At 25.0% G+C, this 26,260-nt stretch overlaps 1 protein-coding gene across 1 annotated transcript in view; it reads right to left on the minus strand.

Annotated features, from left to right (window-relative positions):
* The window catches only part of LOC129968251 (5'-3' exoribonuclease 2-like), an 81,513-nt gene that overhangs the window by 44,072 nt on the left and 11,181 nt on the right, over positions 1–26,260 (minus strand). The window contains exons 13-31 of the mRNA XM_056082109.1: positions 25,339–25,396; positions 24,671–24,728; positions 23,252–23,301; positions 22,710–22,754; positions 21,067–21,120; positions 20,633–20,761; positions 18,403–18,503; positions 17,863–17,947; positions 17,717–17,767; positions 16,887–16,991; positions 15,551–15,640; positions 15,391–15,463; positions 14,428–14,511; positions 12,247–12,350; positions 10,031–10,110; positions 8,890–8,946; positions 8,679–8,747; positions 7,559–7,699; positions 6,699–6,817 (exon numbers count right to left, since the gene is read on the minus strand). Coding sequence (XP_055938084.1) covers positions 6,699–6,817; positions 7,559–7,699; positions 8,679–8,747; positions 8,890–8,946; positions 10,031–10,110; positions 12,247–12,350; positions 14,428–14,511; positions 15,391–15,463; positions 15,551–15,640; positions 16,887–16,991; positions 17,717–17,767; positions 17,863–17,947; positions 18,403–18,503; positions 20,633–20,761; positions 21,067–21,120; positions 22,710–22,754; positions 23,252–23,301; positions 24,671–24,728; positions 25,339–25,396 — 1,553 coding nt within the window. The remainder of the gene's footprint in view (positions 1–6,698; positions 6,818–7,558; positions 7,700–8,678; positions 8,748–8,889; positions 8,947–10,030; positions 10,111–12,246; positions 12,351–14,427; positions 14,512–15,390; positions 15,464–15,550; positions 15,641–16,886; positions 16,992–17,716; positions 17,768–17,862; positions 17,948–18,402; positions 18,504–20,632; positions 20,762–21,066; positions 21,121–22,709; positions 22,755–23,251; positions 23,302–24,670; positions 24,729–25,338; positions 25,397–26,260) is intronic.

Below are 26,260 nucleotides of genomic sequence, written 5' to 3' on the forward strand. Positions count from 1 at the left end.
AATAATAAACTATATGGATAATGTATGGTAAAAAACAATCACAGAAGTTCAATAAACTTCAATCAATTATTTACCGAAATTTTAATGAAGTATTTTGATAAAGATAACCATCTATATTTATTTCCTTATTCAAAAACGGTCACATTATAACTATAGTCTACAGTTTAATAATACATAATTTCGTTTAAAATGCGTGGAAGCTATATCACAAAGGAAAGATATTCAATAAAAAAAATTAAAAAAAATATTACATAATTAACTTAGAGACTGTGAGATTGAAGTGCTAGGCTTTAAACGTTTTTAATTAATCTAACAAAGTATAATGTAAGAAGTAAAGTTAATTAAGGATTTAATGATTATTATATGTACAAATATGAGTGTCCCTTTTTTTAAGTAACAAAGAGGTACTTTCTTTTTCTGCCAAAACGAAAGAAATATTTAAAATCTATTCACCTATGAGCCAAAAAATGAATTCTGTGATTAAAGAAATAAGGCCGTTTTAAAGCAATTTGGTCATCATATCAATTGAACTGCTCTCCAGAAAGAGCACTGCGTGGATCAAAGTATATGGTAAACTAGTAAAGCAATATTTGTTGAAATAAAAATAATGCAGAATAATCAGCATATATTCTGGTGAAGTTCTTCTTGATGATCGTACTTCAGGTGGCTGGACATTTTAAAAAAATAACCATGTTGTATCTTCAACATATTTTTAATGTTTTTGCTTCAATGCTTCATTCAAATTGATTGACAGTTCTTGGTAACATTTACACTGGTTGTATGCCATGTTCCTAAAATTTCATAGTTGCTACAGCTTTTAGATTCTCACTATTAATTTAGTACCTTGATTGCTCTATTTCAGAATGGTTCTGCAGAAACAGCCGCCACATCTTTAATCATTTAGGATTATTTATAAAGAATCCATTTTGAACTTCCACAAGAATTCGAAGCAAAAACTTTTCTTCTCTGACGTAACAGTTTACAATCTTTTTTGGGGGTGCAACATGCCTCCCCGGCCCCCTAAAACCCAATTTTCATTCTTATGATCCTTGCCTTATGTATATAGACGTTAAATGCATAGTTACGGTACAGTTAATTATTTGAGTTTGTATTTATAAGGATTTTCATCTAATATTTTCACCATTTTTTTATTTGATAATTTCTTGGTACTTTTTATAAAAATCCTTTTTATTAAATACATAAAAATCGCTATATTTAAAATTAAATAAAGCAGCTTTCTTTACTGAAAAAAAAAAAAAAGTCTTACAAATGACATTTTTAATGGCTCAAAACTCAGTACTTTAATGAGATAAAAATAACTACTGTTTATATTTTAAATGGATGTTACATAATACATAAATTTGTGTGTGTAATAATTTCAATTTATCTGTATTCTAAAAATTATTTTCTATTTACTCGAATTCAAATTTCACATTAAGTTCTGGGTTGTGCAGACTTTTATTTCACCACTCTTAACTTTCCATATGTTGAAATTAAAAATGCTTTCTCCATAAAATTAAATTTTAAAATTATAAGAATTCAAAATACTTTCACACATTATTTTCCCCATCTTTTGCCTTTGTATTCAGACTAATCCAGTACCTATTACCATTTTCACAAAAAAATTTCAAATACATCTTAAGAAGTGAAATTTTTCTTTAACCATGAAGAAAACAAATAAAAATCTTCAGTTAACCATGTCTGTTCTTCTTCCTCAAAACTATCAAGAGTATTCTGATCTTTAGAAGCAATGAAGCAACATTTAAATGGAATATATTTAAATTGTGATAAGGTTATGAAATTGATAGAGTTGTTCATGAAAAATATTTTGTTTTATGCATAAAAATTATTTCAACATCAAACTGAAATAGTTTTTCATGAAAAAGGGATACATTTTCTTAAAAAATCTAGTTGACAAAACATCTAATTCTGAATTTTCCCAAAATACTAGAAGAAATTATTGTATTTCTTTTCCACACTATACTTGATTCTTAAGATAAAAAAAAATCATATCTGCTTGTTTTCATATGAAAACAAGCAGATATGAATGAACATAAATGACAAATAGAAAAAGAAAATGTATTGTTCATGTGAAATATTATCCTGCATCATTTAACACATCATTCTTAAAAAGAAGACAGATATGAACGGAACAAAGCTTTGACTGTCAGAAGAAGAATATTTCTTTTAGGAAATTTTCTTGACTATCATCTATCTTATTAAAAAATCTCCAAAATACATTTAAAAACTTATTAAATTGTTTTCAAAAGATCCTATTCATTTCCTATAAGAGTGTATGTATTTATTAAAAAAGGGGAGAAAATATCTTTAAAACTTAAAAAAGGAAGTGATAAAATGCAAGTATTACCTCATCAATACTTTTTTTCATGAAAGAGGGGGGGGATAAGTTAATTGTGTTTATTGACACAAAAGTAATATGGACTATGATACACCAAAAGTAAGCAAGATTTGTAGTAAAGGAAGCTGAAAACTTCAAATCCTTATAAGGGTATTTTATGGCCAATCAAAGCAATTTTTATGAATTAACTAACAAATTGTCTCGATCAACTACGTTTTTCTTTAATGATTAATTGCCTATCAAAAGAAAATATCACAATGAATCTATTTAAAAACTCTTTTAAAATGTGTTCTCTCATCCATGCTCATTTAGATTGCAAACATACACAATCTTTATTTTAATTATACAAAGTTCTAAAGGTGTTTTTCAATACATGCTTGTTAGATGTTGCATTTCTTTGTAATTCAAATGTGTCATATTTGGGGGGGGGATATTTTATCAAAAAATGTAAAACATTCTCTGACTAAATTCATTTCTACTAATAATAAAGATAAATGTGCAAGTGTGCCGTGGCACTCTACAAGTCGGATTCTGTTTAACTTAAAACTACCCATATATGTTTACTTAGCCCATATATGTTTTGAAGAATAGGTATGTACAAATGGGAGCAATTTTTTTTGAAATTTTTAATCAAAATTTTAATTAATTTAAAATTAAGAGAAATTTCTATGTTTGTCTCTATAATTTCCTATACAAAAATTACTTTAAAATCCTCATTCAACTTTCCAATTATATATATATGTATTGCAGTATATATTTTTATTTTTAATGAATTTCCTGAAATATTTTAAGCACATTTTACAATATATTCATTGTTGCTATTAATATTTCCTTCTGGTCCACTCCCCCCCCTCCCCCGAGTTGATCAGTATATAAAGATTTAACTTATTTTTTCATGTTGACTAGTTTTTAATATAATGCATGTTTTTAATTAATTTTGTATTTACATTTAAGAATAAATTTCGAAACTAAGCAATTGGAAGAATTTTTTAAATACAGTCATTTTTAGACACTGCTACTCTTTCTTGTGATTTAACTAGATGTATAATATATACACAGAAGATAAAAATAAAAAATAAATGCATGACATAATGAACAGATCAAATGTATGGCTACTAAAATAATATGAGTTAAATGTTTATCAAAATTTAGAGTTATTTTGTTGTGGAAGCTATAAAAACGATTTGAAATTTAATGCAATCAGTTATCATAGGAAATCAACTAACCATCAAAGGCAGTTAGTTTACAAGAAAAGAATACAAGCTTTACACATTTCTCTGATAATGACACATATAAATAGCAAAGAAGAAGCATAATCACATTTTTCCTCATTCAAATGGTAAGAAAAGTTTTTACACAAGGATTCTTTCAACATTTTGAGTACTTAAAATTTCCATGCACCTCCAATAAAGGAATTACATATGCAAATTCTCCAGCTTATAACTACAGAGACATAATCATAAGAACCTGTAGGACAGGTTTCCCCATAACATTCTTGTGGACAAATATCTACTAAAAGTGTTATCCCAAAGAATGACTTGCATGACATATGACTTGCATACAAAGTTACAAAATATTAACCTTTGGTGTGAATTCATTTTTACTAAAACCATCATGTCCTGGTTGAGTTTTTTTTTTTTTTGTGATTAATCCCTGGCCCATGGTTAACACTTTCCGAAAATCCAATTTGGGTTTTAAATATATTTCCCCCAACAGACAAAATAACATACCAAATTCAATATACTTAAGTCCTTGTAATTTTTCAATTATAGCATTTAAATGCTTTGAAAGTACAAACCAACAAAGAGTCAACTCCTTGTTACAGTTGGTTTAAAATTTGATACATGATTTCACTATAGATATCATGTACCAAATTTTATCCATCTAGCTGTCTTCATTTTGCACTTAACAAATTAATTTATATTCATATGCCCGGGCAGACAATCTCACTCAGAATGGATTTTGCACAACATTTGACCAAAATCTACAAATTTGGGACACAGATCATATAACATTCGTCTAGCTCACAGCATTTTTTAGTTATCTTTATCACAGACAAATATAATTCAAATTAACATTCGTTTTTGAACTCGGAGAGATATAAAACGTGGAGATTTGTCAAAATTCGAGTTTGAATTTTTTGATGATTACAATATTTTATCTATACTTCAAATACAAGAAAATAAAAATGACCAATTAATTTTAATATGGAATGCAAGGTTCATATTTAAAATATTTCATATGTCTAAAATTACAAGTAATGATTTGGCAAATGTTTGTTAAAAAGTAATCCCATTTTCTGAATTGTGACAGATCAGGAAAAAAAAAAAACAGAGTGCTGCAATTTTTATGGAAAAAGAGGGAGAGAAAAATCTATAAATTAAATAATTAAGTGCAAGAGTATACATAACAGAAAAGAAAGAAATTTCCAATAACAGAGTAAATGTTCTCTCTGCATTAGTGCTATTGTCATTTTTGAGTGAGAATATTATTTTAATAATATAACACTACAAAATTTCCTAGTCCAAGTGTAGCATATAGACATTTATAATAAACACGATTTTAGCTGTAGCAGCAAAATATTGCTATTTCTGAAATGATGTATCGTCATTTGTGCAAATGCCTATGTTTCTCTACAAAATTGAAAATTTTAAGACTTTCTGTAAAATTATTACATGGTATCATATACTATCAACATATAAACTATTTTGATATATCTCTAGTAACAAACAAATACTACTATCACAATTATTTATTTACTGTCACTTCTCCATTTTCTCAAAGATATCAAGTGACTCATGCTCAACATGTTAAGTGAGAATGAATTATTTTATATCTATCAATACAGTCACATTGAATCCATTAGCAGTATTATGTCATATACTGTAGTAGTTAAAAACAAGGCTCTCTTAAAAACTATTCACTTTTTCCTAAAAGAAAGAAGTTAACACAAAGTCTCAAATGCAAGTAGCACCAGCAATCTGTTTTAAGTAAAATCAGTTTCGATTATTTTTACCCCAAAAATATTATGCTTTTTTTGTAAGAGGCATTGAAGTATTTGTTCTATTCTTTCTTACAATATAACTGTTACTGCTCATAACAGCAACAATGAGAGTTATTAGCTAAAGATATTAAGGCAACCTGATATGCATTTATTATATTAATTAAAGTAAACACTAAAAACTTATTTAATATAAATCTTTTCTCTTTACATAACAAGAAATTTCAGATACTCAGCAAGAATTTAAAGATTTTAAACTTTAACAATATGGATCATTCAAGCTCAAAATGTAATTTATTTAATTTATAATAATGCAAAAGAGTCAAACCATGCTTTTTCATGGGATTCTGATGGAATTATTTACCTCGCATGGTAATGATATAACATGCTATTCCAAAATTGGATCGCAAAATTTTTGAATACAAAATTTTTATCAGGTTGAATAAACTCAGAAGCAAAAGCTAATAACATGAAATAAGTAACTGCATCAAATACTAATTAGTTATAAGATTAAAAAAAAAACATTTACTAAAACTTCCAGTTATGTAATGGGTGCAGGTTATGACTGCCCGCATTATTTCACATACCAAGATATGATAAAACCATACATTCAAATATTGTTCAATATTAATTTAAAATTTTACTTTTTCACTCAAATCACAGTAAGAAGAACTTTGTTCATGTGCATGCTTATCATATATGAAATGATTTACACAAACCCAAACTTCTGAACATAAATATTTCCTCAGAATTTGATGAAATTGCCAATTTAGTTCCATTTATTAAAAAAGTTTTGAAATATTTGCTAAAATTACAATTAACAATCTGAAACTTGAATACGGTTTGTAACACAGCACCAAAAACCTAATTATTTTTTTGGTAATCAGGCTATCTTTTCAGAAACAAGCGAAAATTTCCATACAAAATTTTCACAATTTTGCACATAAATTTTCACATTAGTAAAATATTCTTTATATTCTAATGTATTATTAACATGTAATTCTTAATATATTTACTATGCAAATAATATACTGATCAATTGGCCAATGAATTTAAACAATGCTTGTATTAGTTCATGTTCTGACACATATGCTAATTGCAGATTTAACAAAGTTTAGATTTTTCTTTAATTTAACAGCTAAACAGAAACATCAAACACAAAATGAAGATATCCACAATAAATCATAAAAGATTACTGTAATTTAATGTCTTATATTCTTTTGATTGTCTTTAACAAAACTTTGAAGTTGATTTTATATAATAAAATTTCTTTGATTTTATATTTTCAAGAGATTAAAAAATTATTTTTATTAATCAAAATAAATTATGTAAGTTTACCTGATGAATATGCTGGGGGGCCATAAGATGAATGCCCGCCTCGAGAATGACTGCGGCCTCCATAAGAATTAGGAGGAGGTACATTGCCATAACCGAAATTTCTGTCCCTCATATTGTGACTAAAAAAATATAAGAATCATAAGTAGATAGAATTGTTTATCTCATTTATTACTTTCATTTATGTAACATGCAACAGTGTAAAGGGAATTTTATCACAAAATACCTATCCAAAGAAAGATTGCACACTACTGAATAAAAAACAATTAAAATAACTGAATGCATCAATTTTAACATATAATGTATATAATCAATCTTAACATATATTCATATTCATATTACTATCTTAACATATAATTAATCAAATGGCATAAAGATTTATGATTATGATTGAAATACAATTGTTTAATGCAAAATCCAAAAAGATATCAGTCTACTAAGGAACTAGAATATGAAAAATGCATGAATTTTTATTTCACTCAGAAGTAGTAAGGAATTAAAATTTGCATTAAAAACATAGCATGCATAGAACAATTTAAATGAAACATATAATATTAGTCTAATATTATATTTATTACAGACTTATATGCTACAAATTATTCTGAAATTTCATGGCAATCCAAACCTAAAATTGTAGAACTTTTTAAAAATTAATAAATATATTCATAGTACTCTTTTAGAGAACAGTTTTCAGCTGTCAGTTAAAGTTACAGAATATAAATAAAATTGTTTTGTTCAGGTTGCACAATAGAGATTTTGAATTTCATGTCTTTAAATATTATTTTACTAAATTGATTTTTTTTTAAATAGTACATATAATAGACTTTTCCTAATATAAAATGATTATTTAAAAATATACATACTTGATCATTCTGTGTCCAGCTGAATCAAGAGAAGCTCTTTTATTGTAAGGTGCCATGCCAACTTGAGGTCGCCTAAAGTTGTTTCGATTTCTATAGTCAGGCACATGTGTTTGTCCAGGCCTCAGAACTTTTGGGGGATCTCTGAAAAGAAAAATTAACATACTTAAATCCAACAACAGCAGTAATATAGACAAAAATCAGATATTTATAGTTATAACGGGTAAAATATACAACCATTTATTTATAAATGAGAAAAGTATGAAAATAATATCAATTTGCTCATTGTCCTTAATATAACCAATTAAATATCAATTATTTCTAAATATCACTGAAATATTTATAATTAATATTATCATATCCAATAACAAATTGTTCAAAAAGATTTACATTCATTAGATTAATACCCCCCTCCCAGCCCCAAAGAAACTTGCACTTACTCTTTGAAACTAAATCTGCACTGAAATCTATAAGCATGGTTACTCTCACACCCACCTCTATAATCTATGTACAATTTGTACAGATTGTAATATTGCATGGATTATGAATGTAAATCTCTGTTATATCACACTTTAATAATTTATGTAATATTTCAAGTGCCTTGTTTACAATTTTGCCACTTTCATAGGTGATACTTTTTTCCTTCTTTTTTGAATAACAAAACTGGCTGTTTTACCATACAGAATTTTAAGAAAAACAAATTGTTTAAAGTAAGTTAAGTGAATTGAATTTAACTAATTGACTTGACTAACTAATTTAATCTAATTGAAATTTAATTACAACAAAAAGCAAAAATAAATAAATAAAAAAGCTTCCCATTATAAGGTATTGCGACAAATTATTTTAAAAATAATAAATATAAAAGAAAAAAGAAAAGAAAAAAAAAAGATTCTGTGTTAGCATTTATGAAGGAAAGAATCTCATAAATGGCATCAAATATTAAAATTATCTTTATTGATTCATACTTCTTTGTAAAGAAAAGTAATTATTAAATAACAAGTACAAAAATTTCTAATTGAAATTTAATTTAAAAAAAATGCTATTTTCCATTATAATGCACTGTAACAATTTCTTTTTAATACTAAATAGAATAGAAAATAGACAATAAAAACAAAATACTAACACAGCTGATTCTAGTCTTTCTGCAGGGAAAATGAAATTTTCAGGATACTGTGGATCAATAAAATTGACACTGAAACAAAAATGTTATAAATGTTAATGTAATATTACTGTCTCTAATGTATAGATCAACAATAATAATTCTTTAATTTTAATAATGTGCTTTAAAAAAGCAAGAAGAATCATGTAAGTGATTAAAGCATATTAGATCTTACCAGACAGCAGCATTTCCTGGTAAATCAGGTAAGGCACAAACTGGGCTCTTAACAGTCCTGAAAAAGAATACATGTAATATTATAAAAATAGGGATTTTTGAAGATGATTAGCATTTGGAACTAAAAAAAAAAAATCCCAACTTAAATATAGAAAATTTTTTTATTGCAGCCCTCAAAGATTTTTCAAAATCAACAAAAGATGAGAAAGAGAAATGATTATAGAAATATTTTTGGATAATGACCATCCATAACTGCCCATTTTGAGAATATTGCAAATGAAGGAATACATATCAGAGGTATATAACAGTAGATACAGAATGCCAAATTAGCAGTTGGTCTTATATTAAACTTTGAAATGGAGAGTACCTATGCTTTGAAATGCTATGATAATGAATTCATGTCTGACTTGGCATCATAAAATTTATGACATTAACTGAGATTCATAATCAAGCTCAGAAAGTGGAAGTTATTACATTTAAGATATGCATGAAAGTAATTTTAACATACATACCTGAGAGACCTGAAGAATTTTACTGAAGAATTTTTATTTAGAATACAAGAGACTTGAATGGAATTTTAAAAGATAACTTGCTGGGGGTTTTTTTCTAGTAAAAATAGCAATTATTTATAATTTTGTGAAAGTAAATGATAAAGGAGACAATAAAAAAACAAATTTAAGTGAATGCTAATTTCATGTGTAATTAATTATAATTTTTTTCCCACTAAAAGCAAACAAAAAGCAAAGTGAGCAAAAATAAAAGATCAAATTAAAATAACTAAGCCATTTAACAAAAATATTTTAATTCTCTCAGACTAAGAATTTCACATTATAATAAGAGAGAAATTTTTGATAAAAAATTAAAACATTTTGTTAAAAAGTTTTCTGGGATAAAAAACAAATTCTCAACAACAAAAAATATTATTCATAACAATAACATTTTTATTTTATAAAATTATTTTCATTTATTTACAAGAAATTTATTAACATATGATTAATTTAAAATTCAATAATTAGGTAAAATACATAAGACAATTAATTTATGGTTTTCAGATAAGCAGCAGTATAAATATGTTAAAAACAGTAAGTTTACTTCATGCAATGAAAATAGCAAAATCTCAGCAAAAAAACGAATATTCTTACTCTTTAGGGTGAATTACATCTTCAGACAAGACAACAGTTCCACTCATGCCAGAGAAAAGTGAAGGATTCATATCAATTTCCTTAAAAGAAAGCAATGTCAGAAATATGATTTTTTAAAAAAAAGAAAGAAATACATATATAGAAATAAGAAATTACACATGGGGAAAAAACTGTGGTAATTATTTAATAAGTACATACTCCAATCTGTCATAACATAGAAGTGTATAAATATCTTGAAAAAGGAAAATTCGTAAGAGGTTATATAAAGTTATGCAAAATTATTTTATTACAAAATAAAACCACCAAAGTCCTGTTGGATTCTAAATTTTGAATGTAATTCTTTTTACATTTTTATTTTTATATAAAAAAATATTATCCAGAAAGAATTTAAAAAAAAAAAAACAATTTACAAATGTTTTCTGAAGTTTAAAACAATGTTGTTTCGTTTTTCATTTCGCAAAACTTATATGAACAATTGTCAAGTGTTGAAATATTCTTTTATGAATTGAAACATCATTCTTACATACTTCTGTAAATCATATACAGATGCAAACTTAGCCTTTTTTATTCTTTTTTTTATTCTTGTTCATTTTTTTATTATTATTATTATTCTCATATATTTAACCAAAACAGTTCTTAGCAGAAAAATTTTCCATTCTTAATCTTCCTCCTCTTCCCCACTCCCATTCTCATTCAGTTTATTTTGTTATATTTAATCAGAACAATTTTATTAACCTTAGCTTTTTTCAATAAAGTTATTACTTTCTAAAGGCATCTTTTAGAATAATTCTATATGATAAATTACTAATTTATATAAATAAAAAAATGCATAAAATAAAGAAAATCAAATATTATAAAATAAATAGATAAACATATACAATTCTATAAGAGTATGGTTAGGGAAAATCTATTATTTTGGATTAATAAACAGAAACTTCTTTCTTTCTTTCCCTTCCTTCGGTAAAAATACCCCATAAGGGCTGTGGTTTACATTCTGCACATATAGTAAGCATATGCACTGCATTTTTATCTTATTATTGTAAAACCTTTTACATTTAAAAACATTAGCTTGAAACATGAAGTTACTAATAAAATAATGATGGAATCTGCCAATTTTATTTGTTTACATTTAGCAGTGAATGAAATATTAGATCAATTTATTGAGATGTTTTTAAAATACCTATAGAATATTATCACATTCTCCACAAACTTTAATCTTTATCATTAAAGTAAAAGTATTGTTAAAATAATAAAATATTTATATTCATTCCATTATTTAGTTCATCAACAAAATGTACAATTTTAAATGCTAATCTTTTGACCTGAATAGTAATTTAAGTTCAACTTAGTTAAATATACAAGTCAGACTTTTTTAACAAAATTTTTCCCAAAATGCTTCAATGTCATCAACTATAACAAATGGATTATAACAAAAATGCTTCCAAAATGCTATATAAATAAAAATTTACTGTTTACAGCTGGAGCAAAAAACAAAACTTAAATACCTATAGATGAAGGCAACCCCTTTTATGTACGAAAAAAAAAAAGCCAAATATTTATATAATCATGATGCATTAAACAAAATTTATACCCAGGATAATGTTTTCATTAAAAATTTATTTATGGAATTAAAAAATTTTTTGTTTTTGAAAAATTTGAAATTAGCTCATTTTTAAATATTTCAAAAATTTTTATGAAATTTTGATGTGAAAGCCTTTAGAATATTTTGTTAACTTTGAAGTGACACCCTTTGTTTAGATATATGATGAAGAATGCCAAAATAAAGTTTAATGATTCCTTTTCTATTTCCAAAACTGTATATTTTTATGTTTAAATGATCAATGAGAATTAATTTTACTTAAATACTTTCTAAAATCATTCCAGAAATTTAGGAGAAACCTATAAGTTACAGAAAATCAATTTATTAAACCACATTTTAAAACTTGTAATTGAACAAAAAGATTTTATTGAGAAAATTGTCAGTTCAAGAAATTTTCTAATGAATACTACAAATATTTTAAGAAATATATTATACTTTATCTAGTAGTATTTTGGAAATTAATATATTATAAACAAAAAAAAAAAAAAAAAATCCTATAACTAATATCATCACACAAAAAGTAACATTAACTCCATCTGCACTCTAACATTCAAGCGATGTTCTCAGAAAGATTAGTATACCATATAATTCTTAAGAGTATATACATAATACTCACTAATTTCCAGTTTGACCCGTTTTCATACAAAGCCACAAAAAAGTCATAGCCTTTGTGACCATTTCGGATGTATAATCTATCTTTACCTCGGATATTTCTTTTAACTAAAGAAAATATATTAAAATTAATTTTCAAACATTTCAAAATTTATATATAATATAAATTAATCTTTGTAAAGTACTTAATAACAATAAACTGACCTTATTTTGACAGATTTTTTTAAACCACAATGTCATAAAAAGATACTATTTAGAGTAGCTGAAAACAATTTGAAGCTCAGAAAATATTTTTATACTTCAGAAGTACTTTAATCTTTTTAATATAAAAAGAGGTAAATGAATCTTATAATTTGTTTTTTCCTATAAAATAAGTATACAGATAATAAATAAACTGGATCCACAAATTCTGATAAGTAAATCTATTTTTTTTTTAAAAATTAATCAATGTTTTAACAATTAAACATCTTTATATAAGAAGAAAACAAAAACTACAAGAGACATATGTCAAATAAAGATATTATTTCAGCTGCTAATCATGAAAACAAGCCGAGACTATATCTTTGCTGATTTTTTTAAAATTAAACAATTGTACCATTATGTCAAAAAATATAAGAGAAAAATGCAATCATTTACCACATGCGATTTCAATTAACAAGAGGAAGTCAAAAGGTTTCTTAAAAATATATAAATTATACAACATTGATATACTTAGTTTTTACTTTTTCTATAAACACATGTGAGAAGTCAAGCTTGAAGGAGGAAAAAAAAAAAAAAAATTTTTCCCAGGGTCCTAAAGATATAATTAAACAACATATGCATCTAATACATACTATACACATCAATAATATGCAATGGAAAATAGGCTACCTGTATCAAAATTAATCAAAATTTTAAATAATTAAGTAATAAAACACAAAATAATTAACAAAATTAGTTTGATCACTTAAGCTGATAACAATGATATAATGACACACTAGAATAACAACACATCACATATCCATCAAAAGACTAAAACTGTCATGATAAATATATTTCCTTTTAATGCCTTGCTTATTAAAATACTCTAATTTGTTAGTCCCTACTCTAATCCAAGCACCAGGGGGAAAAAAGGACACAAATTAAAGTGAATCCTACTGAAATGTTTAAGAAATGCAGTTCTAATGAAATGTGTAAGACACTACAAAAAAAATCATCTCTTGATATTCTTTTATCATAATGAAAATAATGATTAAAGGTAATAGAAGAGAACAGCAAAAGTTTGCTACATCTATTAAATCTGGTAGAGATCACATCTAAAAACAGTGAAACCAATATCTGCATTAATCATTTTAGCCTTACTGAGTATATATGATCTGGAGATCAGAATTCATTCTCTACTGGGTAATTAAATTTTATTTTACGAATACACAAATATTCTATTTTACATGAATTATTGTACAATATATATATATATATATATATATATATATATATATGAGATCTATAATTTTAAACATGCAAAAATCAGGTTGAAATAATTAAAAAGTCATGCTTTAAAAGCCTATTCCTCTTCTCCGAGTTACCTTTTAACAGGAAATAAACATTTATCTTTAGATCTTCCCAATTATTACCATAACACTCATTGATAGAAACTATACACCAAATAAAAATAATATTTATAATTTCAGTCCTGCAGTTGAAAGTCATTACTTAATCATCCTTTCAAAAAAATTTATTATTTTGCTCAACTAGCTTAATTAATCACATCTAAAAATATATGGTAAACCTATGTAACTTGCCATTGATTTGCAAAAGATTATCAGAATTCTTGATTCAAATGTCTTTAACATATGGTAATTACTGTTGTAGGAGAAAATTGGTTTTATAAGAACAGTTACTAAATAAATTTAGTATATGACTGTGCCTTCCCTAAAAAATACTTCATTACTTTGAATGTAGTATTAGGAAAAAAAAAAAGAAATGCGAGGGAAGGACAATTTAAAAAGTGAAACAGATAATCTTTTAACTTGAGACTCGGACTATAAATCATTTGGAACTAAACACAATTTTTTGTTTCAACAAAAAAATGGCAAGAAAACTTATACTCAAACTGAATAGAAATAGAAACATATATTGAATACCTTCAAGCTAGACAATAGATTTTTATCACATAAACAAAACAAAAGAAAACCAATAAAGTTACCTTCCTCTGGTGTTAATAAAGAATATACTGATTCCAGCGCCTTAAGTAGCCTTTTTTCATCCACAAATGGTAACAATGCAACACCTAATAAAAAATATCATATATAACCAAAATAGGTATAATTCTTGATAGATATTATATCAATATTAAATTTGTGGCAATATGCATGTAAATACAAGCAACAACTAAAAATGTATAAAATATCTTCCCAGAACACAAGTGGCATATAAACTTAATAATTAAACACGCATTTAATAATTATATCAAAGACACCATTATTATTCCCTCCTTATTCCAAATAAATCTACAAATAAAGAAATCATGCTGAAAAATATGAACAAATAAAATGAAATATTGTAATTTTTATTATATGAAAAAAATCCATGCAATAATTGTTCAGAATGACAATGCTTCACATTTGGTAAAATATACTCCCTTTGTACGAAAACATACATTTTAAAATTATTTTTGTATGAAAATATGGTATATATTTAGAAAAAATTGCAATTTCTGTTAAGTAGGTCAAAAGAAAATTAATTTAAGTGGTATCTAATTTTCTCCTGTGGATACTTTATAAATAGGAGCACTTTATATTTGCTGATAATTGTCTCTCATGACAAAGTTTTCTTTTACTAATATGAGGTATTATTCACTGTTGGTTAATTGCTTTGATATGGTATTTCTTCAATGTAACTCAATAGTAAATTTATTAAAATCATTCATGTCTTTTTTATTGTGGATATTATTTTAATTTAATAAAGTATGAAATATTTAATGCAATAAAAATTTGATATTTCACCCCCCCCCACACACACACAAAAGAATACCAATTAAAACCTCTATTTTTCAAAAACTGTCACAAGTACTTCAATAATTTTCAATGCATTTTCAAATTTATAATTTTTAGTCAGAGGGAATCAAATATCATTTTGAAGGGGGGGGGGAGAAAGAAAGAAATTTTACCTTGCCAAGCATACTTTTTGCCATTGAGATCAACTTTAAAATCAGTAGGATAGAAGTCAATAATAGGAGAATCCTTAAAAGAAAAACATACATGAGCTAAACAAGTTAAAAGCAATTAGTAATCATTAAATTATTTTTTTAAAAATATTTTAATATTTACAGGATTGGACATTAAATCACCCCATGGTTCTGGAACATGCTGTTTGCTAGCAGCTGGAAATACAGCCATCAACTGTTCAAGTGGTTTGAACTGGAAACAAAAAATATTTTAAAACAAAAATCATTAAAATGTTTGTTAGAGCATAAATGGCTGATAGATACTACAATTCAAATTAAATTGTACAAATTATTTGAATTATTCGTATGATATAGCATTAAATGATATTTCTTTCATCATCGATACTTGAGCTAATATTACATGAAAAATAGTTTTTAATTTTGAACTTTAATCTATACAATAAATATAAGCATACATTAAAAATGGATTTTGGAATAAATAAGCTTTGTTATCATTAACTTTATATTAAAAAAATTGTTTGTTTTATAAGTAATAAAGGAAACTCATTATAAGATAGAATACACAATATTTTAAAAGTTATGGCATTACAATTGGCAGCAGTGCAATAAATGCAACAAAAATCTACGATTAATTAAAATCCTCATTCTTGATTTATCAAATTAGGAATTGTCACAATAAAGAATTTTTATTCCTTAAATACAGAGTAATTTAGCACTAAAGTTACATAATTGAAAGAGAAATGGTATTTCAAAAATGATTTAAAAATGAATGATAAAACATTAAAGGATCAGTAAGACTTCTTCTTGTTATAGAGGGCATTGTATAGGAATTAAGAGTAAGCAAAGGAACATCATAAATATAACTGCATAGAGTGGCCTAACTAGTTGAATATGTGACTCAGGCTCAACCACTTGAATAGAGACAATCTTTTGGTATATGATGGACTTTAATGAATTTCGATACAATAATGAATATTATTAGTATAATAATAATAATATTAGTCGAATAATAATGAATATTATTAGTTGTTAAATTCATATCCTTTCCTTAATTATACAACTTCCCCAGTATAGCAAACAAACCACTGAACTGAGCTTATTAGTAGCTACCTTGATAGCATAAAATAATGCCCTCTAATTAAACAGGAAAAGAAAAAGAAAAGTGGATATAATAGTAGTAAAAGATAATAGATAAAGAAATAATAATCGAATATAGAAATAGTAAAAGAAAAGAAAAAAAAAGGAAATCTTGTTAATAACCTAAAATTCAATGCAGAATCTATTTCTTGGTGTAATTAATTCTATTATTTAAATATCTGTCAAATGTCAACATTTTTCAATGCTTTCTGCAAAAAAAAAAAAAAAAAATGTTTAACATTATTTATAAAAGCAGTGATCGCAGAATTTGTTACAGCATATAGGTTCTCAATTAACTTTTTTTTAAAAATCATATAAGAATATTTTTGAAAATTACTTACTGGCTTCCCAAGATCAAAATCTATTTTTATATCTCCGATATTCACAAAATCTGAAGCAAAAGGAGCATAATGATAGGGAAAATACCAATTCCAGGACGCACAACCCTAAAAAATATGTAAGTAGCATTAAACACATTCATACAATTTAAGCAAAGAAAGTATTTACCAATTAATACCTATATGGATTCAAAAATAATAGAATCCATGCAGGAGATAGATAAAAAAAAATGTCAAAAGGACTCCAAATTAAAAAAATTTAATGCTTGCTGTTTTCATATATTTAATAAATAATTAAAAAAAGCATTTTAAAACATAGTGGGCCTAAAATAATAAAAATGCAATGAAATCACAAACTACAATAAAGAGATGGCTGGTAAAACAGAAATGATAGGTTATCCAGGATATTAATGTATAATGAAAATATATATATAACCTCTAAATATTTTTCAGTGTTTGACAATGTGTTGCTGTTAAAAATAACACTTTTACTCTACATAAATAAAGTTTCATAATTTACATGAAGGTTACCATGATTATAATTCAAAATTCAACTGAATAGCAGTGGCAAGTGGGGGGAGGGCAAAATTTAAAAAAAAATGTGATATGGCAAAATTTTTAATTACAACAACAACAACAAAATATTTTTCATGAAGAAAATTTTTTTTGTGTACTGAATACATTAATACAAGAACAAATTCAAAATCAATTATTAACCAGCAAACTATTAATCAAAACCAATTATTATCCAGGATTACAATCACTCGGCATAAAATTACTAACTAACTGCACACTAATTATATTATTTAAATCCTTAAATAAAAACAACTTACCTGATAATAATATCTTAAAACCCAACAAAGTCCTTCTACATATGCAGCAGCCTAAGGAAAAATATATTTTATGAAATTATATGAAGTAAATTTTGGCACAAATTTTAATGGTGCATTATGTTTCTTACAAAGATAAAAATACTTGCCACTTTGTGTCGAAACTGGACATCATCCCTATCAACTTTAAACTTAACTTCATAATATCTTTCCTTCCAGCCATCTTCCCACAATCTAAAAAATAAGACCAGATTGTTTAAATGAGATAGATTAGAGTTATCCAAAATAGCAATTAAAAAGTGCACCTACAAAAATAAGGAAACACGTATTTAATGACTCTCTCTTTTTAATTATTTATTTATTAAATCATTAAATGCTCTCTGAAATATTATAGTCTGTTAATAAAATTTTTAAAGTAATGAAAGAAACTTGAATATAAACAGAGAAATTAAATGTTTCCTAATAAAAACTATATATGCTAAATAAACTTTCTTTTATTGTTTTTGAAAATAAAACTCTTATTATAAATAATAAAAGGATGGATATTAAATTCAATACAAATAAGGATTCTCATTCTGAATTTAAAATTTTTTTATATATTCAACTTTAAATCAGATTTTTCTAGTTATATCAATAACATTGCAAATGAATTTTAAAAAATAGTTAAAGATGCAATAAGTTGTTCTTACTTTACATCATCTTCTGGTTCCGATTCTTCTTCTGACTCAGATTCTTCTCTTTTTCTTTTCATACCAAGAACATCAGAGGAAGCATCCGCACCACTGTTTTCCTGAGGTATGAGGTACAATAAATCAACTACTTTCATGGTTATTGTTTTAAATTAAACCTATTAAAATTCCAATAGTTAAAAATTTTTTTTTTGGCTTAGTTTCTTCCCAAATTGCATTATTCAAATTTGCATTAAAAAAATTCTTAATTAAACTTTATATTTATGCTAATTTTATCTATTTCAAAAGATATAATGCAAGCAAATAATAATAATAATTTATAAACAGAGTTTTTGAAATATACTGAAAAGAAGATCAAAATATCACTTTCAAATCACTGTCACATGAAAAAGAAAGGCAATAACAACCACAGTATTCACTTTGTACCTTGTAGTATTATAAGGCATATCAGCCTAGTGATACAATTTAGGACTAATGCAGTATATTCATCAAACAAGAATAACCATACAGCACAACATAAAATGAGCAAAAAAAAAAAAAAAAAACTTTCTAACCAGAAAGCCTCATATATGCTCCTAGACTTCTTAATTATGTTATTATGAATGCATATGTGCTCTTTTAAATTATTTTGAATTAATTTTGTTTAGTTGATTTAATTAATTCTTTTAAATAATAATTCATGGTAAAAATGTACTATTAAACAAATTATTCACAGCTTCTTTTTTGTCTACTTCAATTTAGGGAGAATGAATAGTTCAAAATAAGAAAAGAACATGGATTATAAATTTAAAAAGTATTATACTCATTAGCAAACTGAATGCAAATGACTATATATAATAATAAAATAAAAGAATATAAATAATTTAAAAAATCTTACATCAATGAATATAATAAATGCATTACATTGGTTTATTCAAATCACTGAATTTGTCTGTTTAGTATACAAGTAGTATTTTTATCTGAAATCTTAAATTGGTGCACACAGCAGGACAATCTAAAATTTTGTCATCTAAAGTAGGATTTATGTATGCAAAGTTACCTGTAATTTATAGCCTGAATTTTCAGAAGCATCTTCACATAGAATAAATTAACAATCCCCCCCCCACATTAGATTATTTTTCATTACAATAACAGAATACGATTTGGGCTAGAGATTTTTAATACTTAAACTATAGCAACAATGGCTAAAATTTCATCTCAAAATTTTTTTAAAAAAAATTCTTTTAATTAGAATATTTTTATTTTTTTATCCATCTTTGATTTTAAAAACAGATACATGAAATGCAATACAATTCTTAATTTAGCACAAAACTCTGTTTTCAATATTTAACAATTGGCATTTCTATACTGTGAGCATTTAGAAAAAAAATTATTCGAAAGATCAGAGTGTAAAGCAAACTTGTTGAGTGAAAATTAAAATTTAGTTTGGAAATTAAAGTTCAACTTAAGAAAAAATGTTTATACAACAACAAGGGTTGGTTAGAAGGTAATATATTCAGCCAACAAGAAATTTCATGCATTAATATTAGTAAAAATTTTACAAGATACAGCAATTTTTTTAAAATGACATACTGGAATTTTAATTTTAATACTAAATTATTTTAAATATGTTCTTAAAAAGCAGAACAAATACAAAACTTTCAAAGAACAAGAATATCTTTCAATAAAGTCCCAAGAAATATTTCATTTCATAATATTTATAGTATATAAAAGAATACTATTTACATCATCATTTTAACTTCAAATATAGAAAAGGAAATATAGGAAAGAACATTTTGAAAATTACAGCATAAGAATTCATATGTTAGATTCATTTCAACCAGAAATATAATATTCATAGAAAATAAGTTATCATCATCCTCAATTCAATCATCTCAGCGTTAAATTAAATAATTTTTTTTATAAAAATCCATACAGGAGATTGTGAATTTTTTTTTAAAAATATTTAATAATTTATTTTTTGTTACCCATATAAGATTTGAAGAATATGGATTTATTTCAAAATCATTTATTTTACAATTTAGATAATTATAAAAATATTTTGATTCAGAATTAATTATTATTTCCTTATTTCTTTTATAATTTTTTTATTCAAAAATTATAATATCTTTACTTTATTATGGATTTAAAATAGAAAGTATAAATTAGGCACTTCATTTTTTTCCCACTAACTTTTTTTTTTTTTTGCAAGAAGAGATAATGAATACACAATATGTAAACAAATACTTACAGGAACCATCATGGATTCCAGCTTTTGTTTAGCTGAATCTTGATTAGAACCACTGGAAGAACTAGACATTCGCATTTGATATGCTTCTTGCCTTGGATTACGCACTGGAGAAGGAGTTCTTGACAAAGACTATCAATAAATACGAAGACATTAATCTCTTTTGCGAATATAGCAATATTTTCTTTTGTATAGGACAAAAACTTTTAAGAGATGAATACAAATCAAAATAATTTTTGTTTTAACATAAAATTAGTTGTCTACTATGAAATCAGCTCAAGCTTTTAGGAATTTTATTATAGAATAGTTGCTAAATTTGCAATCATCATAATAAATGTGTGTTAAAAATTATTACATCTTTTTTGTACAAAAATATGATGCATAATGATAATCTGGCCAAAACAGATATAAATAATTTTAAAAATAAATAAATATACCATTGGACTAAATTGTCCACCTGGTGTCCAAGCAGGTCTGTCATCTCTATTCATCTAAAAGAATAACAAAATGAAAATGTAAGTTATTCATCAGCAAAGTCAATTTTGGTTTTAAAATAAAAGCATATATTTATGAATATTTTAGATAAAAGATTGAAGCAAATCAAGAGTTTGTGCTTTCTGTGACTCTCTTTTTTCACTTATTTTCCAAGCAATATTATAACATACAACATATTTTAAAAACTCGATATATTTAATTAATAATATCTTTAATGATAAAATACAAATGAACAAAGGTATCTGCATATGGTGAACATATATATTTATCAGAAAACCTTGAAAATAACATATGTTAAAACAATGAATTATTCTGTTTATGACTTGATTGAAAATCCTGTCTCAAAAGAGTCACTACTATTTTAATCTATGAAAGCAAAATAAATAAATAAAAACATTAAAACTGAGATCAGAAAAGTTTGAAACATTAAAAATTCGTATTGTAATTATAAGATGTAATGATAAGCTTACTTCACACACTTCTCTATTTCACTTAATTTTCAGTGTAATTTCAATTTCTATTAATATAATAAAAGCAAATAAATGCATATTTCTGCTGTCAGACTGTAACACCTATAATTATTGACTTTGTCACACATATGGATGGGAAAATATGCATTCAAGAGAAGTTTTTGAAATTTTACTTAATTAAAAGGTAAGAGATTTTTTTGGCCTATTTCCACAATTAATAACATATTTTTCTTTCATCCAATTTCTATTTCCAAAAATGAGCTTTTTAATAATATCAATTTGTGATATATTTTTTCTGTAAAAGTGTAAAAATGCATACATTTTTTTTTTGTACAAATTATTATTATATTGTAAGTAGCCACCTTAACTCCTAGGCTGATTTTCTACTCCGTAATATGATATAATTAATCTTGTAGAATATGCTATGTTTTCTAATTCAAGAATACTGAATGAAGAAATAGTTTATTGCATTCAATAAACTTTGGATTATGAATTACCTTCTAATACAATTTTAATATTGATACTTTTCACAATGTCACAACAGACATTTGCCACTTATTTTTTTAATTTGAGATTTTTAACTTCATACCCATTTTGTAATCTCATTTCTTTTCCTTTGACATTTTGGCTAAAAAACATTGAAAATAAATTTCTAGTCTTCTCAAAATTTAATGTTTAAGAAACTCAAACTTTAAGCTATTTTTATAGCTTTCCATAGCATTTTAAGAAATTCAGTTTCAACTTTAGTTATTTTTTTCCAAAGCATCATATTTTTTTATCCAATATAGGCATGATTATGTAGATATCTTGAAACATTCTTCATCCAGTGTTTTGTTGTTGTTGTTAAATTTGACATTTAACTTCATGTGTTAGTACTAAAATGTTGTTTTCAAAAATAAATGCAGAACATAATTCATTTTCACATAATGTAAATTTGTATTAAATCCATATTTTTCATTTTCATTAAGAAACAAAGTTAAAATATTAAATCGTTTAATAGGAAGAAAAATCAATATCATAAGTAAATTAGCTGTATATAAAAAATTGGCAGTATAGAATAAAGACATACTTTTGAAGAATCATTAATAAGTTTTAACAAAATCAGCATGAAATACCTTTGCTCGCTTCTTCCTATCTTTCTGACGTGCTCGAAAAGCCAGCTATAAAATAAGGTTGTTTTTTATCAATGAAGAATCTAAAATTGTTTTTAGAAAATCATTTTTGAAGATCAAAAAATTTTGAAGAACAAAGACTTTTAAAACTCATTAAAAATTGAATAAAAGGGAATTTAATTTATCCTTAATTATAAAACTTTTTAATTTAAAAGTTTCGCATTAACTTTCTGTATCAATAATAAAAGACTCTTCATTATGAAAAATTATTGATAGAATGTTGTAATTATTCATAGAATTGATAATATTGATTAATACTTATTCATCAACATACAAAATTATCAATATTATTACACTTGTCCTTTTTAATTGCATTTGCATATAATTGAAGTAAAACTGAAAATCAGTTCTTAAATTTGAATTTTAATAAGGTTATATATGAACTGTTTTCTCCATAAATTATCATATCATCCCCAAAAAATTTGAAATAAAAAAATAGCTTAATTTCTATTGCTTTTCGGAATGTAAAATGTAAAATAGGTTACTTCGCTTTCTTGTCGCCTCTTAAAGATTTCATCTTCTACTTCTCCTAAATCTAAAAAGAATGAAAAGAATTACATTTATTATATGTAACTAAAAAGTAAATAAAATGATATAGTGAAAATATATCTATAGCCTAAAATTTCTTTAGGTATTACCTGTCAAAGAAATTAAAAATACAGTATACTCCTGAATATCCGGTCTAATGTGACAAAAGGATAGGTTAAAAAAAAAAAAAAAAGACAGGCTATTATTCTATGAATTCATTTCTTTGCCCACCAATACCAGAAGACAAAGTTTTTATATTAAAACTCACAGTGCACAATACATATTTTCTCACTTCTTACTGAATACTAAGTCATCTATTTATTTCAACTGTGGCCCTATAAATCATAACAGCAGTTGCTGGTAACGTGCCGAGTTAAAATAGAAAGCTCCACACTGGTAGTTTATGTACTGCACTGCACACTTCAATAATTTATAAGAGAGAAGGTAATTTAAATTATATAAACTGTCCCCACATTAACATAAATTCAATGCCCAACTTAAATGCAGGAAAAATTTAAAAAAAAAACAAAACATCAATGTAAATTGTAGGCCTTATTCTTAAGAAAATTTGCTCAAACTGATTTTATTTTTCACTGACTAAAGATTACGCAGATGTGAAATGGTATCCCATGATAAGATTTCACCAAATAAGGTTCAGAAAAAGTTCTTAATGCCTTGTCTTCCTCACTTAATTATGATAAAAGAAAAATAGTTTGGAAGTTGGACAGTCACGAACCAGATATTCGAAAGTGCACTGTATAATGGAATTTTTAAAAATTATAACAAGATATGCTGAAAAGTTTAAATTTAAATTAAGTTAATTTAAATCATTTTATTAATGGAACTATTTCAATAAAAGGAAATAATGTTGCAAACTTGGTATCAAAAATCAAAACATTGTTTACATTATTATTTCTTACATAATAAGGTAAACAATATGATGTAAAGAAACATTTTTCAGCATATTTAACAACATTCATTTATTTTTGTATCACCATTCTATGCAGCATAAAAATAAGTTATCTTTACGACTGTTTCAATAAGATATAGTTTGTTGTTTTAGAAATTTTGTTTTAGAATCAAACAGTATTAGGGTATCAATACTGAATATACTTTAAAGCTCAATCTACTCTGAATGCCAGAATGAGCATGAAAAGAAACATTACAAGAAGATCTAAATATTAGGACCTTTCCTTCTTGGAAATATTACTCAAAATTTTCAATGATTTTTAAATAAGAATACAAAAATTTCCAAGATTTAGGAACACACTACAACTAAATTCAAATTACTTTAATTTTGAAGGGGGACCCTGAAGATATTCAGAAAAAACAGTTTAAAAGCAAAAAAATACATAAGATGAAAATTTTTCACATACCTGTCATTATCAGTTGAACTCGACTTAACTCCACATGTCCACTTTTTGTAACAAAACCCTGTAAAATATTTAAAGAAGTTAACTGAAGTTTCTGAGAAGTACATAAAAATTTTATAGAACAAAAAAACAGTGAATTTCAATCAACAATGTAAAAACTCAAAATAAATTTATGGTTAAAATAATTTAAACAGTACTAAATACTCAATAAGGACTTCTTTACTTTCAATTTTTGACAATTATAAAAGAGTTTAAAATGAAATTATCATGAATTTGAACTATAAAACAGTAAAAAGCTTTGTTTTTATTTAATATGATAATGCAGAATTTCATATTACATGCATAACTGTAATTTTCATAATTAGATTTAGGTTCCTTCAAAAAACTCTGCACATAAAAAGTTATTTCAGTTAAAAAAAACACATAATAAATAAAAAACAACTGAAATTTTCAACTGTTTATTTTGAATGAGAAATGTTAATTAAAGAATATTTATTTCACTACATCAACAAAGAATAAAAATAATCAAAATAAAGAAATATAAAAATGTTAAATTATATGCAGTATAAAAATTATCTTAATTTTTGTGAATGTAGAAAGAATTCAATTTAATATAAAAGGCATTTAAATAAACAATGTTTATGAAGTAAGGAAAAGAAATTCATGCATACCCCAGTTTTATATACTGCCTTCTTGTATAATTCCACAAGCCTATCAATTGCCCCTTCCCTAAAGAACATAGTAATAAATCATATGTAAAATATAAAAATAAATCGTTGCTATATTATCAATAAAATTTGCAAATGGTGAGAATAACAGACAAATTTGGAGAAAAACACATAGCAAGGAAATAAATTTAACGTGAGTGTCACCTATATGCTTTATATATCAAAAGATAAGTATATATCAATCAAGCCTTTTATTTCAATTATATTTCATAATTAGGTATTTATAGTTTTACAAACCTATCAAGTCAGAGTATTTTAAATGGAAATTGTGATTTAAAGAGAGTTGTAACAAGCATTCTTATCTAGCTCATTCAGTAATTAAATCAAACAAAACTATTTTAATATATGGAAAAAGAAATAGATAAAAGAAATAAATTTACATAGAAACACAAATTATTTAAAAAAATTTTTATATAAAATAAATGGAAAGCTCTGAAGAAAATTTTTCTATCAGTGGCAAGACTATAGTAAAAATGGTTGCAAATTTTTTTAAAAATTCTTATATGAAAAGAAAATGTTTATATAAAATATATGTTTTATATATATAAATATTTTTAGCCAATGTTATTGTAACAAGAAAAGTAATTTAAATTTTAGATCAGGGTATGTAGTGAGGAAGCGTTGAAAAAAATGAAACACTTTTTAAGCATTTTAGCTAAAAAAAAATAAATAAATAAAAAAAAAAGCTTTTTACATTTAGGCATGCATAAACCTGTGGATTTTCTAGTCATAGGATGCTTCCTTATATTATAATACTATATTAAAATATAGTATATTATAATATACTATATTATTCTTTTTTTTTTTTTTGAAATTTTTAAAAAGTAATTTTGAATGTGTATTTATTAAATTTTATTATTTATTT

Source organism: Argiope bruennichi, chromosome 1, assembly GCF_947563725.1.
Source record: "Argiope bruennichi chromosome 1, qqArgBrue1.1, whole genome shotgun sequence".
Lineage (NCBI taxonomy): Eukaryota > Metazoa > Arthropoda > Arachnida > Araneae > Araneidae > Argiope > Argiope bruennichi.